Genomic DNA, 14,661 nt, shown 5'->3' with positions numbered 1-14,661 from the left:
CTTTCTCTCCCTCTCTCTCCTGCCACCTCTCCACCCCCCGACTGCTGAAAGTGATCAGTTTCAGCCACGGGGGCCTGCAGTCTCGGCGTTTGACAGTCAGAAAGCACAACCACAGCTGGCTCTCCACACTGACTCACTGCGGCGTTTGGGTGGGAGGGGTTGGGATCAGGAGGGCGTCCCGAATGGTAACGGGGTCATACATTGTGTTGTCAGCTTTGCGCAGTCTGCTCCTGATGTGATCCTCCAGCTTGTTCCCATCACAGCCTCTCCGCTCTGCCTCTGTAAAGAGAGGGAGAGGGGGAGAGCTCAGTGTCAGCCCTGTGGAAGCGGTGCCGTCTGACTGATTCAGGCAGCTGGTGAGGCCCTCGTCTTGCGGCGGCCGAACAGGCTAGCTGCGGCGGCAAAGTGGCATGGCCTTCAAAATGCACAATAATGGATTAAAAAGGCTCAGCTCTCATTACACTCAGGCCCTCCTGCAGAGAGATTCTTACCCGCCCTGGCGTGCCATTGGCCCCCAGCCCCTGGGCTCAGCTGCACCTGAGGGAATAAAGATCGCTTCTGGTTCTGGTGTGTGGGCTGAGCTCCATGTAGCTGTCAGGTCGTCTCCTCCCACAGGCTAAAGACCCACCTCCTCAGACTGCGCCTGTCCCCAGCTCTCCTTTCTAAGTGTAACATGAATCATTCCTTTATGGCTCGGTACTGTTGAGGGTAATCTCACTTTGACGCCAGTTGTTTTGTCTTATTTTGTCTTAATTCTGTGTCCCATCCAGGGAGGAGAGGAAGGACCCTCTTTCGGCGCTGGCCCGGGAGTACGGGGGGTCCAAGAGGAACGCGCTGCTCAAGTGGTGTCAGAAGAAGACCGAGGGGTACCAGGTGCGTGGTCGGACTGTCGGGCGATTCGGCAGAGAGGGAGGGCCCATCTGCAGATCCTCACTGGCTCACATTGTCTGATGCATCCCACACCACTCTGTGCCCCTATAGATTTGACACAGTCGTGAGTAAGGGCAAAATACTCGTTCAAATCTCAGTTTATTCCAGTGCGTGTCTAATCATATGAAGGTTTTATCTGTCTTTCAGAATACATAGAGCGGCATACATAGGAGACCAGACCGCTCAGACTTCTGGTTTTTGGTCCGTTAGTCTGTTGGTCAGTTGGTCAGCTGCTTTTGGTAATGTGTCTTCAAAACAAAAACCTTAAACAACTACACAAGTACAAGGCACAAAGCTGCTTTGATAGGATCTGAATAAATTCATAAAGCTTTTCTCGTTCATCCTTTGAGCGTGGCCTGAAAACAGCTCGAGTAACGCATGCAAATTCAAAACCACGTTTGTGTCGAGGGCTACTAGCAATGAAAGAGACCTTCGCAAATGGAATTTTTAATTCTTGCAGACATTATGCATTCTTGGTAACTGGCCTGAGATGTTTTTAATGTGCTCAGCGCTGTATTTTTGTAGCTTTTGGCACCCTGCAGATTCTTGATAAATCTGACACACCGCTGATGGAGCCTTACAGTGACTGACAGTGGCTGTGTTTCCATTGGCCGGCTTGGCCATAATTTGCTACAGCTGATGTGAGCTGGTGTTTCCACATCAAATCGACCCAGGCTGACAGCATGTCAGAAGCAAGTGGCAAGTCAACCAGAAGCGGACCTTTTTATCTTGTGAGATACCATAACCAGAAGGTGTTTCAGACAATGCTGACTCCTACCCGGGAGGGACAGTCTTGTTCGCATCACAACAGTTCATGCTGGAAAAACAAACAAACATATGTCTCACCCGTTGTGCAGTAGTTCCACAGAACACCAGCACTATCCGCCGAAAGGGGATAGCCACAGATGCTCTGTTATGACATGTTCATTTCCTGCTTTCCGTCTGTTCTCTGTCCACAAGGTTCTGGTTGGTAACAGGAGGTTCCTGTGCTCTCCGTTCTCCTGTGCATTCCTGTGAATATTCCGTTTTAGACCATGCCCCTTCGTGGTTCAGGGTTCATAACCGCTCGTAGATGTTTCAATGTCAGCGGCTGGTGCGACGTGATTGGTTGAAATGTAAACCCCGTAGTTCGACAGTTTAGAACGGCATACGTAGCTGTATGGATCAGCTGGGATACAGGTGATGAGAAGGATCGGGAATGATGTGGGTAAAGCGGTGCCCGCAGTGTTCTACAGTGGACATCGGTCATTTCCCTGTGCAGGCCTGATGTTATTTTTAAACATTTTTCCCCCATTTACTTTTTTTTTTTTTTTGATTCAGTAATCCCATTACAACATGCCTCTTACTGATTCCACAGCCAATTCAATTTCACTGGAGGCAGCGGTCTGCATTGTATGAAATTCATGCCCGGCTGCGTGCGGCTCTCAGCCGGCATATGGCGGGAGTTTCCATATGAGGGCCACGCTTCGCTGGAACAGCGCAACCTTTGACCCCGAGGCACATTTTAATCTCTCAAATAAAGAGTTTCCAGCAGACGCTGCCACTGCCTGCAGTTTTCAGCTCAGATAAGGTATTTGAGTTGGAGGTGGAGTCTCTCTCTTTTTTTCTCATCCACTTCAATTTATCAAATATAAATATGTCAATATGAAAGAATATAAACACTGTGTGCGGTTTCCATTTAGTCCGCAAACAGTTTTTTTCCCCCTTCATATCTCATCCTTATTGCCTGTCTTGCATGTGTCTGAATACAGCAGCTCTTCCTGGGAACTCCAGTGAATACTAACAGACCCAAAAAAAAAAAAGGAAAGTAAATAGGCTTTTAGGTCATCAGCCTAACAAAGGAGGCCAGGTTCTTATCTAGCTGCTTGCTTACAGTAGCTTAATAATACATTTTATTCTGGTTTTTAATATAAGGACACCCCCCAAGCCTTAATATGTGTAATGACTCTGAGCGTCTTCTCTGCTAAAGGCCTGTTTGCCCCTAGTGATGGGAGCTGTGACGTCGTCATGGTTACCTCTTTATCATCGCCCTCTTCAGGAAGTCCGCCAGATTTCACCCATGTCCTGCCGCACGCTAGGCCTGAGAAGCCGCGCGGCGACGCCCAGCGTCAGCCAGTCAGGATAGACGGGAACACAAAGACATGCAAATTAAACCAGTGAAACGGTGAAATGAGCGGAGAATTCGGACGCGCGCGTTACACCTGCCTGTGCGGTCGTGGTGTGGCGTAGTGTGGGCCTGCCCGCGACTAGCCGGTTTCCTGTACGGCCGCGCTTTTGGAGTGACTCAGCGTTTGGAGGAAGTGTTTACAGAAATCAGGGGTCTGTGGTCGACGGGCCCCGTGTAAATATCACGCTGACATTCTCTGCCTCTTCCAAGCCTCATTTGAATATCCAGTATTTCTGTGTCGTAAGGGGGAAACCAGGCCACTGTGGTGAAGGTGCGAATGTGCCTGCTGTTAATGAAAGCGTACTTCATCCCCCGCTGACAGTAAATATCCAGTTGTATAAATGGATAATATGTAGAAGTTGTAACCGATGTGAGTCTCTCTGGATAAGAGTTTTCAGCTAAATGCCAATAACGTAATGGGTGGAATTAAATTTTAGTGTTCTCTGAGCTGTTGTCTCAGATGGTTGTCTGTTTAATATAATGTATAATTGTCTGTGTTTCGGTGAGGATTGCGGCACTTTGGGATTTGACCACTTACTTTATAGACCTAGACTTTCAGTATAAAAAAAAAAGACCCATCCAAAATAGGTCCTTCCTTTTTGAATGAAGGTGAAAATAACGTTTCTTGTGTTGGCTTTTTAGAGTTGTTACTGGTCTGTCAGGCTTAAGCGTGCAGAATAGCAGACAGACTTGGCTTTACGGAGTTTCTCGGTCTGTGACGGCAGTCAGGACTTCACTCGGGTGTCAGCGTGTCCTGATTAGGGGGCTGGGAAAACGGCCAGGCTCTCAGAGCAGAGAGCAGAGCAGGAGGAATGGAAGTCTGCAAAAAACAGCTGGCAGCAGGTTCGGAGAAACGCTCTTCCCTTTCCTGCTCCTTCCGTAAGTATCTGCATGTTTTTCGAGTGGGGTTTTTCACGAGCCCAGCAGCGACTCCGTCATGGGGGGGGGGGGGGGGGGGGCTTTGGCCTCTGAGTGGAGGGTGACCCCTGACCCCTGCTGGCGGGGGGTCTGGCACGCGGGAGAGGGACGGACGAGGTGCAGCTGACGTGGCCTGAGCGATACGTGATGGTCGGCGAGTCGCTGCTCCTCAGAGCCGAGGGGAGAAGCCCCTGTGGCAGCATTATCCGCCGCGCTCTGGAGCGGAGATTACACCCGCGAGCCAAGGGGCAGTGCAATCACAGGCAGATTTCACTCTGTGTCCTCACCCATTTTCCTGTTGTTTTTCAGTTGATTCGTTATTGGTATGAAGCTTTGAGGCGCTGTGCGCTGTGCTCTTTTAATAGTGTTATCTGTTGACTGATATCCTGTCAAGCTAAATGTTTAATGTCCTAAAATTAATTAAGATCCTGTCAAGTCGTCTATTGTGTTTATTAGTTATTTGTATCATTTTTCTTCTTCTTAGGAGTAGGAGTAGTAGTAGTAGTAATAACAGTAGAAGTAGAAGACGTAGAAGTGGAATATTATTAGTGTACCCACCCCCCACTCCCAAAAAAAAAAAAACAAGAAAGGATAGCACAGCTAAGCCCAGACTATGTTGACCCCGCCACGGTTTAAACTTTTTTTTTTGTGATGCCACTGTCATTCCCCCATGTGTTCCTGCCTGAAGGGTTACAGCGATCGAGGGTCACATTGATCGAGAGCAACGGGGGGGGGGCTCGAATTCGCAAAATGCCAAATATGTTTGTGCCCCTTCTGAGCTCAGCGGCCCCTGCGTTTGTTCTCCCTGCCTTGTTAAACTTCGCCTCCGACACCCTTTTTTTTTTTTTTTTTTGTCTCTCTCACGCTTGGCTCTGTGCGTTTTACTGCTGTATTTCTCTGGAAGGGAGGGTCTGTCTCTCTGCGCCCTGCCAGCGGAGGTCATCGCAGTTTGCAGGGGGATGACGAGACTGAAACTCCCTGCAGATGCTTAGTGTGCGAACAGCCGCCACACTCAATTGAAATTGCAGTCGTCCTAATGCAAAATGAAAATCGACAGCACCAGATGTATACAGATCGAGTTTGTACAGACCAGGAGTATTAAGGACATTCGAATGCAGGAGGGCCCTCTTGCAGGAACTCGCACACCGTAGCTTAGAATATCACATAGTGGTCGGGTGACGGGTATCTCAGAGCGCTGAGGGTGAGACCCGGTGTTCCTCTCAGTGTGTTAATGTATTGTGTCACCATCCAGAAATGACCGGCTGGGCGAATCACACAGGGCTGACCGAACGTGTGAATGAACGATGTCATCCTAGAAGGGGTGGGGGCAGTGGGTGGCTCACTGTTAGGGGAAAGGTAAGTGCCTGGAAGTTTCCCTGTTAGCTGGTCTCCAAACACCCCTGAAAAGCCCCAGAAGAAGCCCTGTCCGGTCAGAGTGTGGAGGAGGCCCTGGTAGTTTGTGTGGAAGGGCAAGGGAACAGAACAGAAAAAGGGCAGCCATTACTGCATTTCCCCTGGGAAGCGACAATTGGCACATGGGTGGAGATTGGTGCTTCAGGGCCTGGCCAGAGTGAAAGCCTGCAGACTCTTCAGCCACCCGGGACCCGGGTCCAGTTAGCCAGGCCGCGCCTAATAAGGACCAGAGCTCTTTTCCGAGGGGATGTGGAGATTGCATCTCTGACCTCTTGTTTTATATAAATTTAGAAAACCCAGTTAAAGCTGCTGTTTTTCCTCGGTAGTAAGCTGGGTAATGAATGTCTCATGCAGACAAGAGAGGACAACGTGGTGAACCTGGGATGGCCTTCGTCCGCACAGCTGAGCCGACTCTGTGAGTCATCCTCGCGTAGGTGCCCGAGAGCTTCCCCTCCAGCACCCCCCCACCCCCTCCTCCACTTTCTCGAGCTCTTGGGATACCTTGTCATACTGTCACGCTGACCACATTCATCTCCCTCCGTGGTTCATTTATTCCCACTTTGGCAGTGGCATCATGAATAACTGCAGATTCACTGGCCAGTGAGTGTGCTCTGAGATCAGTCTGGCACTTCGCTGATTGCTTTGGCACGGCTTCTGGCCTTGGAAATATTGGTCTTAATTACAGTCAGTTAAAGTGGCTTTATTGTGCTGTATTGTTGTTGCTGTTGTCACAATCGTACCCGGTGCCCACCTAAGTCTGCGGCAAAGGTGAGGTTTTTTGCAAGCTTTTATTTCCTGCAATCTCCATTTAAGATCCCTAGTCATCTCCTGGACACGATATTCAGTCATTGCCCGTGATCTGTTCCTCAAAAAAAACCATCTAAAGAAACAGAAGACGCGGGTAATTGCTTATTGCCTGTGACTCGACTCGTTTTTCCATCATGTTTTAATCTACTTGCGCATCTGCAACTGGGGGGGGGGGGGGGGGGGGTTCTCTGCCAGTGGGGGCGAATTGAATATCCATCTGCATGCACAATAAGAGCAGAGGCAGCGGGTGGGGTTAGCTCCGACGGGCGGCCCGTGAATGAGACGGCCGAGAGAAGAGGCAGGCAGAGGGGAACACAAACACTACAACTGTAAACCGTTTGTGAGGAGGACGGCGCTGGCGCCGCTTTTATTATTTTTTTTAATTAGCGGGAGGCGGCCGGCCGGCCGGCCTCGCCTCTCTGTTTGCAGTGATCCATTTTTAATAAGCAGCCGTAGGCAGAGGAGAGCGTGAGGAGTGCGTCTGGCTCCCCCGGCGGGGCCGGCGCTGTCGGGCTTTTAACCAGGGGCACTCGCCTCCTCGCTCCGAGTTCCACACCGTGTGCAGGTGGGAGAGCAGGCGCTAATCCGCAGCCGGGCGCTCACTCCACCTGCCAGGCCGGCAAATTGGCTTCCTGCAGGGCGACGATTGTGTCTCGCCATGACCTGAGGAGGACCCCCCCACCACCCCCCAGTGGCGCAGGGCCCGTTAAACTGCTGCTTATCGTTTCCCTTGACGCTCCCGATCACCCCCCTCCCTGCGTGTCCCGTGGGGACTGCACCGACGGATTTAACGTTTCCGCTCGAGCCTCGGCTCCTGTGCTCTCTCAGGCCTCAGGAGGGAGGGGCCAGGGCGGGAGGGTGACTCGAGGGAAGCGGGGCATCATGGTCTGTGGTTTTTTTTAGGCATTAGCAGCGTGCGGAGGGTTCATGTGCTCTCAGTGAAGCCTGTTGGAGCAGAGGTGGGTGTGCTGTCCGTCTTTTCTGAAACCTTCGCATCTTTCATCTTTTTGCCTGTTTTTATTTACTCTTTCCTCTTTTTCCCTTGTTTTTGCACAATATGAAAATGAAGAAAAAAAATACTTTGGAATTATGAAAAATGGGAATCCGGAGTATTATCCGCAGGCTTTTTAACCTCTTTTTAAGCAGGTGGTAGATTTGTAAAGAAGGTGTTTTAAAGCTTGAAAGTGGAACAAAGTTTTAGCCTAAAAATGGGGAGTAAGTGAATGAGGGTGAATCGTAGGTGTATGTGTTCATTTCTCAATCCGCTGTGTGGGGGTTGGAGGTGTGGTGAGGCGGGTGTGTAAGGGTGCTATAATGAGTTGGACTCCCTCCAGCGATTGGCTGCTTCTTTCCGTTTCCTGGCTCTTAATGCAGCGATTTCTATTGTTATCCTCCCTGCGCACCTCACCCCCGTCACTCCTTTCATTCCCACGTGTGCGTGGGTCACCTCGTACCGTTGCACGCCCCCACGGAGGATCAGGAATCAGCCGGTCCCCCCTGCGGCAGGTCTGTGCGCACAGACACGTAGAGTCCGCACCGCCCCGACCTGCCAGCGAGACAAGGTGACACCCCTGGCAGCGACAGGCATCCTCTGCACGGGACAACAGGGGGAAGGAAGAGAGAGAGAGAGAGAGAGAGAGAGAGAGAGAGAGAGAGAGAGAGAGAGAGAGAGAGGGAGAGAGGGAGAGAGGGAGAGAGGGAGGGAGGGAGGGAGAGAGAGAGAGAGAGAGAGAGAGAGAGAGAGAGAGGGAGAGAGGGAGAGAGGGAGGGAGAGAGAGAGAGAGAGAGGGGGAGAGGGGGAGAGGGGGAGAGAGAGGGAGAGAGAGAGGGAGGCTCGTTTGACAGCAGCGCATTCCTACAGCGGATGCAGCAGAGGTCCCCTCCTCATGGACATCTGGTTCCTGGTCCCGGCCGGTCGTTCGAGTTGCGTGAGCCGCTTTACTCGCAAGGGTCACTGGCACGTTAGTCACGCGGACCCCTCAGGAGCCCCGCCCATCTGGGTGACTCAAGTTTATATGAAGTTTAATTTTTAGACTGAGTGGGACTTCAAAGGAGAAGAGTTGTCCTGGTTAACTGAACGGGCCAGCCAAAGGCACTGAGAAGCACTTTCGGGCGTATAGGGTCATGTGTTCTATTCAACGCATTAATTACGCACATTACTTTTGATTGGCTGATGGCTGATCCTATCCAGAGTAAGACTTGCGTAATTAACACTTCATCCATCTTTTGGTATTTATCGATCCAGTTTGGTTTGACTACCTCGCTGAAAGGTCCAACAGCAGTTCCCCTGTCTGGGAATCGAACCGGCAACCACGGGGCTACCAGTCCTGCCCTGGGAATTGAACCAGCCATCAATTGGTTTATGATTTCCCCCCCCCGCTGCTACGCCACACCACTGCCCAGACACGAGGGACCTGTGGAGTAACTGATACGTGTCCTCCTGCAGGCACCAATCCCCCCCCCCCCCCCCATCTTCCTGCGTTCCATTTTAAAAGCCGCTGACACTCGGGTCCCCCCCCCCCCCCCCCCCCATCATGCTCTGTCACATGGCTGGGGACAGCGGCTGGGGGGGGGGATCTGCTTTGGCTAATCTTATTTCCAGCCGAGGAGTCTAATGGGTGACAATTAGCTTTCCTCCAGCGAGCATTTCCCTCCATTTATCACGCCTGAGTTTCGGAGGAAGCTGCGGGGCCAGGAAAAGAACAGGAGCCAACCGGTCCCCCCCCCCCCCCCCCCGTGGTCACTCAGCGGCCCGGCAGGAGCCATTGTCTAGACACCACCACTGTGGCGGAGGGGAGCGGGTCTTGTGAGGAGGGGCTCGAAAGTGCAGTTTTAAAAAGCAAGGCCGCTCTCTGACTGCCTTCTCCCCGCCCACCCCACCCCTCCCGGGCCTGGCCCGGATGAGTTCCTGCGCATGAACACGTAGACGCTGTCTGGACCCGAATTCAGGTCTTGGGCCTGTCCATGCTGCGACCGGCTGGCGTCCTCAGGTTGAAGAAGACCCCTGCCTTTTGTAGGAGATACAATCCAGAGATTGTATCTGGATCTGAACATATGTGAACACTATACAGCAATAAATGAGTGATTAGTGTGGGTATACCGTATGTGTAGTAGTGCTACAGTTGTGTGCAATGTGTAACATTTATGTGGAAGAGCATGGTGCAGGACCACAGGATAGAATAGGAAACAGGATGTGCTGCCTGGCATTAATGGTGGTGAGTAGAGACGAAATTCTGCGAAAGGTGGGGGTGTCTCATGCAGCAGTGTCTCCATACGCCATGCAGAGACCCACCAAACAGCGCCCGAGTCAGCAAAAATATGTGGCGTGATATCTGAATATTCAATGTTGCATTGCAGTAATTAAATCAGTGCTGAATATCCAAAAAAAAACGATGGTCTTTTAGGACTCAGACGAACGCTCCTTTTTGAGCACGTTAGACATGACTGCTGTGTGTAGCAGTAATGTTGTAATCGATTTATCATTTCCCTGGTAAATTAACAATGACAAAAGATAAAGGCACATTTGTGTCTGCATACAGAGGACTGATGATAGCTGATAAGTGTGGCTCCTGTTTTGTTTCCTGTTGGTTGGACCATTGGTTGCTTTGCATGTGTTCCATATACTGTTGTATTGTTGGTCTGACTTTGTAAACATCAGTTGATCAATCCACAAGTGCTGTTTTTAGTTCTTGTGATCATTTCTTTTGTATTAATTACTGTTTTGTTGGTATTAAACCAATATCATATCAAAAACTTACGGTGCTATAATAACTTACTGTATAAATGAAGTATAATTTCATCAACAGATTAGTGCAGATCTACAGTAGTGACTGATATGAGATGTGCTGTTAGCAGCTAGTTCTGTTGTTTCAGCTGAGCCGACTTCCTCGCTAATTGAAGTATTTTCCGCTCAGAGCGCTCGCATCAATTAGAAGAGCAAGCTGGCTGCTTTATCTGTGATTGGATGCACACGGCTCATGTTGGCTGAGCGTGGTTGCGGCGCCGTGCAGAAACGTGGGCGATGATTCAAAACAAATTCATTTGAAAGATTCCTTCTGACTCATTTGCAAGGTAGCAAAGCTTTTGCATAGTAAAGAACGATAGTTTCTTTTTCTGTAATTCCTCTGAAGGAGATTTATTGCGGCTGGCTATTCTAGACGCCCGTTATAAAGGTGCTGTGAAGTGTGATGTGAAGGTGCAGCTCGGTGTAACGCATTGGTGCGTTTTCCCCTCCTCACGCTGGCTTCTGGCTTGGCCAGTGACCCCTCTGTGTTGCCTCCCCCCCGCATGCAGAAAACGAACACCAGGAACGGCCAGTCGTAAAGCCATAAATGCACTTGCGTGTGTATTTACACAGTTTCGCTGGCAGGGCTTTACTCTGAGAAACACAGGGGTGTAAACGCACTGGATTTCTGAAAAAAATCCCTCTTGATGGCGTTTTGCAAGCCGATAGAATGACCCATTTATAGCCGGCCCTCTGATTGTGTCGTCTAAAGCCCACCCCAGCACAGTGTCAGTACACAGTGTGTGATACAGTGTCATGTAGTGTGGCCCCGTGAGGCCACGCCGCTGGAGGTTTGTGGAATTTTTTTTTTGCAGTGGCTGTGTAGTAATGGAGATGGATTTGAGTCCAAGTGAAGCACCGGCCTTCAGAGCAATAGCCCCAGCTCACTTTCCTCCTTCCTTGTTTTGTGTGCTTTATTCTCCAGAACATCGACATAACCAACTTCAGCAGCAGCTGGAACGACGGCCTGGCCTTCTGCGCTGTGCTCCACACCTACCTGCCTGCACACATTCCCTACCAGGAGCTCAACAGCCAGGACAAGGCAAGTACCGCTGGGCCGCTGGCCCTGCAGGCGGTCCGGTCGGGCACGGCCTTCTCTAATCGTGATTGGCACAGTGAGAAGGCGCGCACAGACGAAAATCATTTCATTGCCTCATGAGCTGTCATGAGGTCTGGTGACCTGATAATGTTGTCAGGCTCTTGGATGGAGGGCATTTTGAGAATTGGTAAATTGTGTGCACATGTGCATATATGTGTGTGCATGTGTGTGTATGTGTGTGTGTGTGTGTGTGTGTGTGTGTGTGTGTGTGTGTGTGTGTGTGTGTGTGTGTGTGGGGAGGAGTAGGAGTGGGTGTGTCAGCAGGGTCTCCTTGCTTCACTGCTTCAGGCATCCTGGGAGCTGTCAGGCACCTGCAGCCTGCTCGGATGATATCAGTGGAGTAGCACCCACTGTGGTGTACCATTGGACTTGTAGTGCTGAAAAGTTTGCATGGGCTTAAACGAATGCATTCAGCACAGTGCGCCTGCACAACTAATGTGTAAGCAATTCGAACAATATGGCTACAAAAAAGCATGTAAAAAAAACACACACAATTTAACATTGTTCCTACATTGTACTCTGAATGCAAATTAAGGATTTCATCCAGTGTCAATGTTTTCATCCATCAATCAGTGTTTTGTTTGTTCTACAGAGACGGAACTTCACACTAGCCTTCCAGGCAGCGGAGAGCGTGGGGATCAAGTCCTCGTTGGTAAGATTACAAAGACTGCAAAGACTGAGCTAGATCCAGTGGTGTTGTGGTGTGTCGGAGAATATGCAAATGTGCCTCTTGCGTGCCCTGGTTGGAGAGGCAGAGATATGCCCTCAGACGCGGACAGCACATCCTCTCCTCCCCTCACCTCCACTCCTCACTAAGCCCTCCGTCTGTGAAAGAGCTCTCTGGCAGCCTGGTGGCCTCGCGTGGCTTCTTCAGAAAGCCGTCCTCAGTGGGGGGGGGAAGGCAGTTCATCTGCGGTGAACACAAACAGTGGCTAAGTGTCAGAGACCACACACAACGCCCTAAAACGATTACGCAGCCCTCATTTCCTGCTCCTTTAGGGTTCTGCACAGAGACCTCTCTGGACTCGCTGGTGGCCCGCTGCTGACACTCGTGTGTTCTGTTGTGTAATAATGGGATCGCTACTTTTGTTCCGTTTTGTAATAACTGGATCAGCACGTGTGCTCTGCTGTTTACTAATGAGATCAGCGCTGGCCAAGATGAAAGGAGAGTGAGGAGGTGAGAGCTGAAAGGGCCATTCTTATTTCTCAGTAACAGCTGGCACATTTTACTTTATAGATGCCCGTATCCACAGCAGCTTTCACAGCTTGAATTCGTACAGCTGGATCCTGGCTGATGCAAATTGGGTGAAGTGCCGTGCTCAAGGGTGCAACATCAGTGCCCTGCCTCAAAATTGAATCTAAGTGAAACCACCACTACCCCCCCCCCCCCCCCCCCCCACTGTGACACTAAGCCTTCAGCTTATGAGCCATGCTCATTACCACCACACTTTACTGCTACCAACCAGACACACACCACCTCCTCTGTCTTTGGGTTGAGGGAGATCAAGACCTTTCCAGTCACAGAGAGAGAAGAATTTTCTCTTCCTCTTTCCATTTCTGTTTCTCTCTCCACCTTTCTCTCTTCCTCTCCCATCTTCTTTCTCTCTTTCTTATCCTTCTCTCTCTATCTCCCCCTCTCATCGTGTCCAGTGTCCGAATGTAGTTCATGGTGAGCAATTATAGAGCATAAAACATAAGCATAAGCTTTGGGGATGGAATGTCTAGTGTTCTTGTTTGTTCGGTGAAAAATTAAGCCCTGTTAGGTTGCCCTCGCTGTAACCATCCTGCACACGCATTCACACGTTCGCACCCCCTTAAACGGGGGGGTGGGGGAGGGGGGAGGAAGGAAGAGAGAATGAGCGATGGCTTTCTAAATATACCCCCACAGAGCGAGCGCATCCGTGACCTTTTAGGGTGAGGCCAGCCATAAGTCAGCATGTCGGAGCGCGTGGACCACGCGCTAACAGCTACGAACCTGCAAAAAAGAAAAAAAACAACTGCACCACACTGCAGGAGTGTACGCTGCAGGCAGGGCAGGGCCTGGCTTCCTCGCTCTGCGGCGCGCTGCGGCGACACCGTCAAAGTGGCTTTTCAGTTAGAATAAATCAAACGCATTGTTTGTAACACTCACCTGCTAAGCCTCATTAGGGGTTTAAAAAGCTCAGAGAACACACAGGCCGCTGTTTTTCTCTCTGACTAACTGCCGCGGAATGACCTTATATCCCCCTGCGCCCTAGTTTCAGTAGTTTCCTTTTGCTAAACAATACAGTGTGGTAAATGAGCAGAACAAAAGCCGTTGTGAGTAATGGGTAAAGTGCATGCTAATGTGTATTGCGTATTGATTTGTGTGGGAATGAGTTCAGCATGAATCCTGTTTTTTTTCCCCAATTTGAGTTGTTGCTTTCCCCTGGCTATAACACCTGCCCCCCCCTCCTCTCCGGTAATGCAGGACATTAATGAGATGGTGCGGACGGAGAGACCGGACTGGCAGAGCATCATCTCCTACGTCACAGCCATCTACAAGTACTTTGAGACCTGACTGTGCGAGCTCCCCCGCCATTACCACCACTGTTACCACCAACACCACCCCGACCCCTGAACTGGAGCCGCCCTTTTCTCAGCCAGCCAATGACATCAATCATGGAAAAACGCCATGACGACTCTGGACTCCCTCCCCACCCCACACACAGTCACACACACACTCTCACACTGCTACACACACACACACACACACACACACACTCTCACACACACTGGCACATACACTCTTTCACACACACACACACGCACCTGCACACACACAATTCAAAGACTTTGCACTGCTTTAGCTCCCATGTTCTGAGGACTTGCTGCTTGGATGCCCCAGTCAGTGCTTCCTGAGTGAGGATGGTGTCCAGTGTGCCCTCAGGCATTTTTCAGGGCTTAACGTTTCTCCCCTCAGCACTCGGCAGCATCAGCTGCGTGGAATTCGCATAAAATCGCCTCTTCATCTGAGCACGTGCGGCCCACTTCCTCCAAGGTACAACACGGGTCTTGTTTTTCCAGTGCGTGTCAGCAAGGAGGAAGAATTGGGGCTCTCTTTTGTCATGTCTTTTGTTTCCTCCTCAACACGCCATGTCATTGGCTGAGGGGCAGCCTTTACGAATTCCATTTCCTGTTCCACCTTGACCACCCCACTCGTGTGCCTTGCGTCGATCCCTCGCACTGCTTTAACCCCTATTATCCAAAAAACGCCAGCAATGTTGGAGTAAAACCGCGTCGCCTGTTCACTTTGTGAAGTGATGGATGTTGCATGAACTGGAAGCCTAAAAATACTACGTCGGGACTTCCTGCCTTTTGAAAACGCCTTTATTAAATTTCGGACAGCTGTAGGCCCCTTATGTGGCAGACGGCGTGCCTGAGTAAAGTGACTCTGGGGAGGAAGAAATATTCCAAAGAGGGGCCGTCTGTGAAGTGAAATTTCCTCAGCGGGAAACCTATTCGGTTTCAAGGCGTATCTGAATTACTGCTCTTTGCTGGAAATAGGTGGTTCACAGAGTCGTA

At 50.5% G+C, this 14,661-nt stretch overlaps 1 protein-coding gene across 1 annotated transcript in view; it reads left to right on the top strand.

The window, feature by feature from the left end:
* The window catches only part of specc1la (sperm antigen with calponin homology and coiled-coil domains 1-like a), a 40,192-nt gene extending 26,347 nt beyond the window's left edge, over positions 1-13,845 (top strand). Inside the window, exons 13-16 of the mRNA XM_036526663.1 lie at positions 771-873; positions 10,945-11,061; positions 11,711-11,770; positions 13,568-13,845. Of these exons, the coding sequence (XP_036382556.1) occupies positions 771-873; positions 10,945-11,061; positions 11,711-11,770; positions 13,568-13,657 (370 nt within the window). The 3' untranslated portion in view covers positions 13,658-13,845. The remainder of the gene's footprint in view (positions 1-770; positions 874-10,944; positions 11,062-11,710; positions 11,771-13,567) is intronic.
* The last annotated feature ends 816 nt before the right edge of the window (positions 13,846-14,661 follow it).

This window comes from Megalops cyprinoides, chromosome 4 (assembly GCF_013368585.1).
Source record: "Megalops cyprinoides isolate fMegCyp1 chromosome 4, fMegCyp1.pri, whole genome shotgun sequence".
Taxonomy (NCBI): domain Eukaryota; kingdom Metazoa; phylum Chordata; class Actinopteri; order Elopiformes; family Megalopidae; genus Megalops; species Megalops cyprinoides.
The sequence above is the reverse complement of the archived record's forward strand: the minus strand, read 5'-3'. Positions and strand labels throughout refer to the sequence as shown.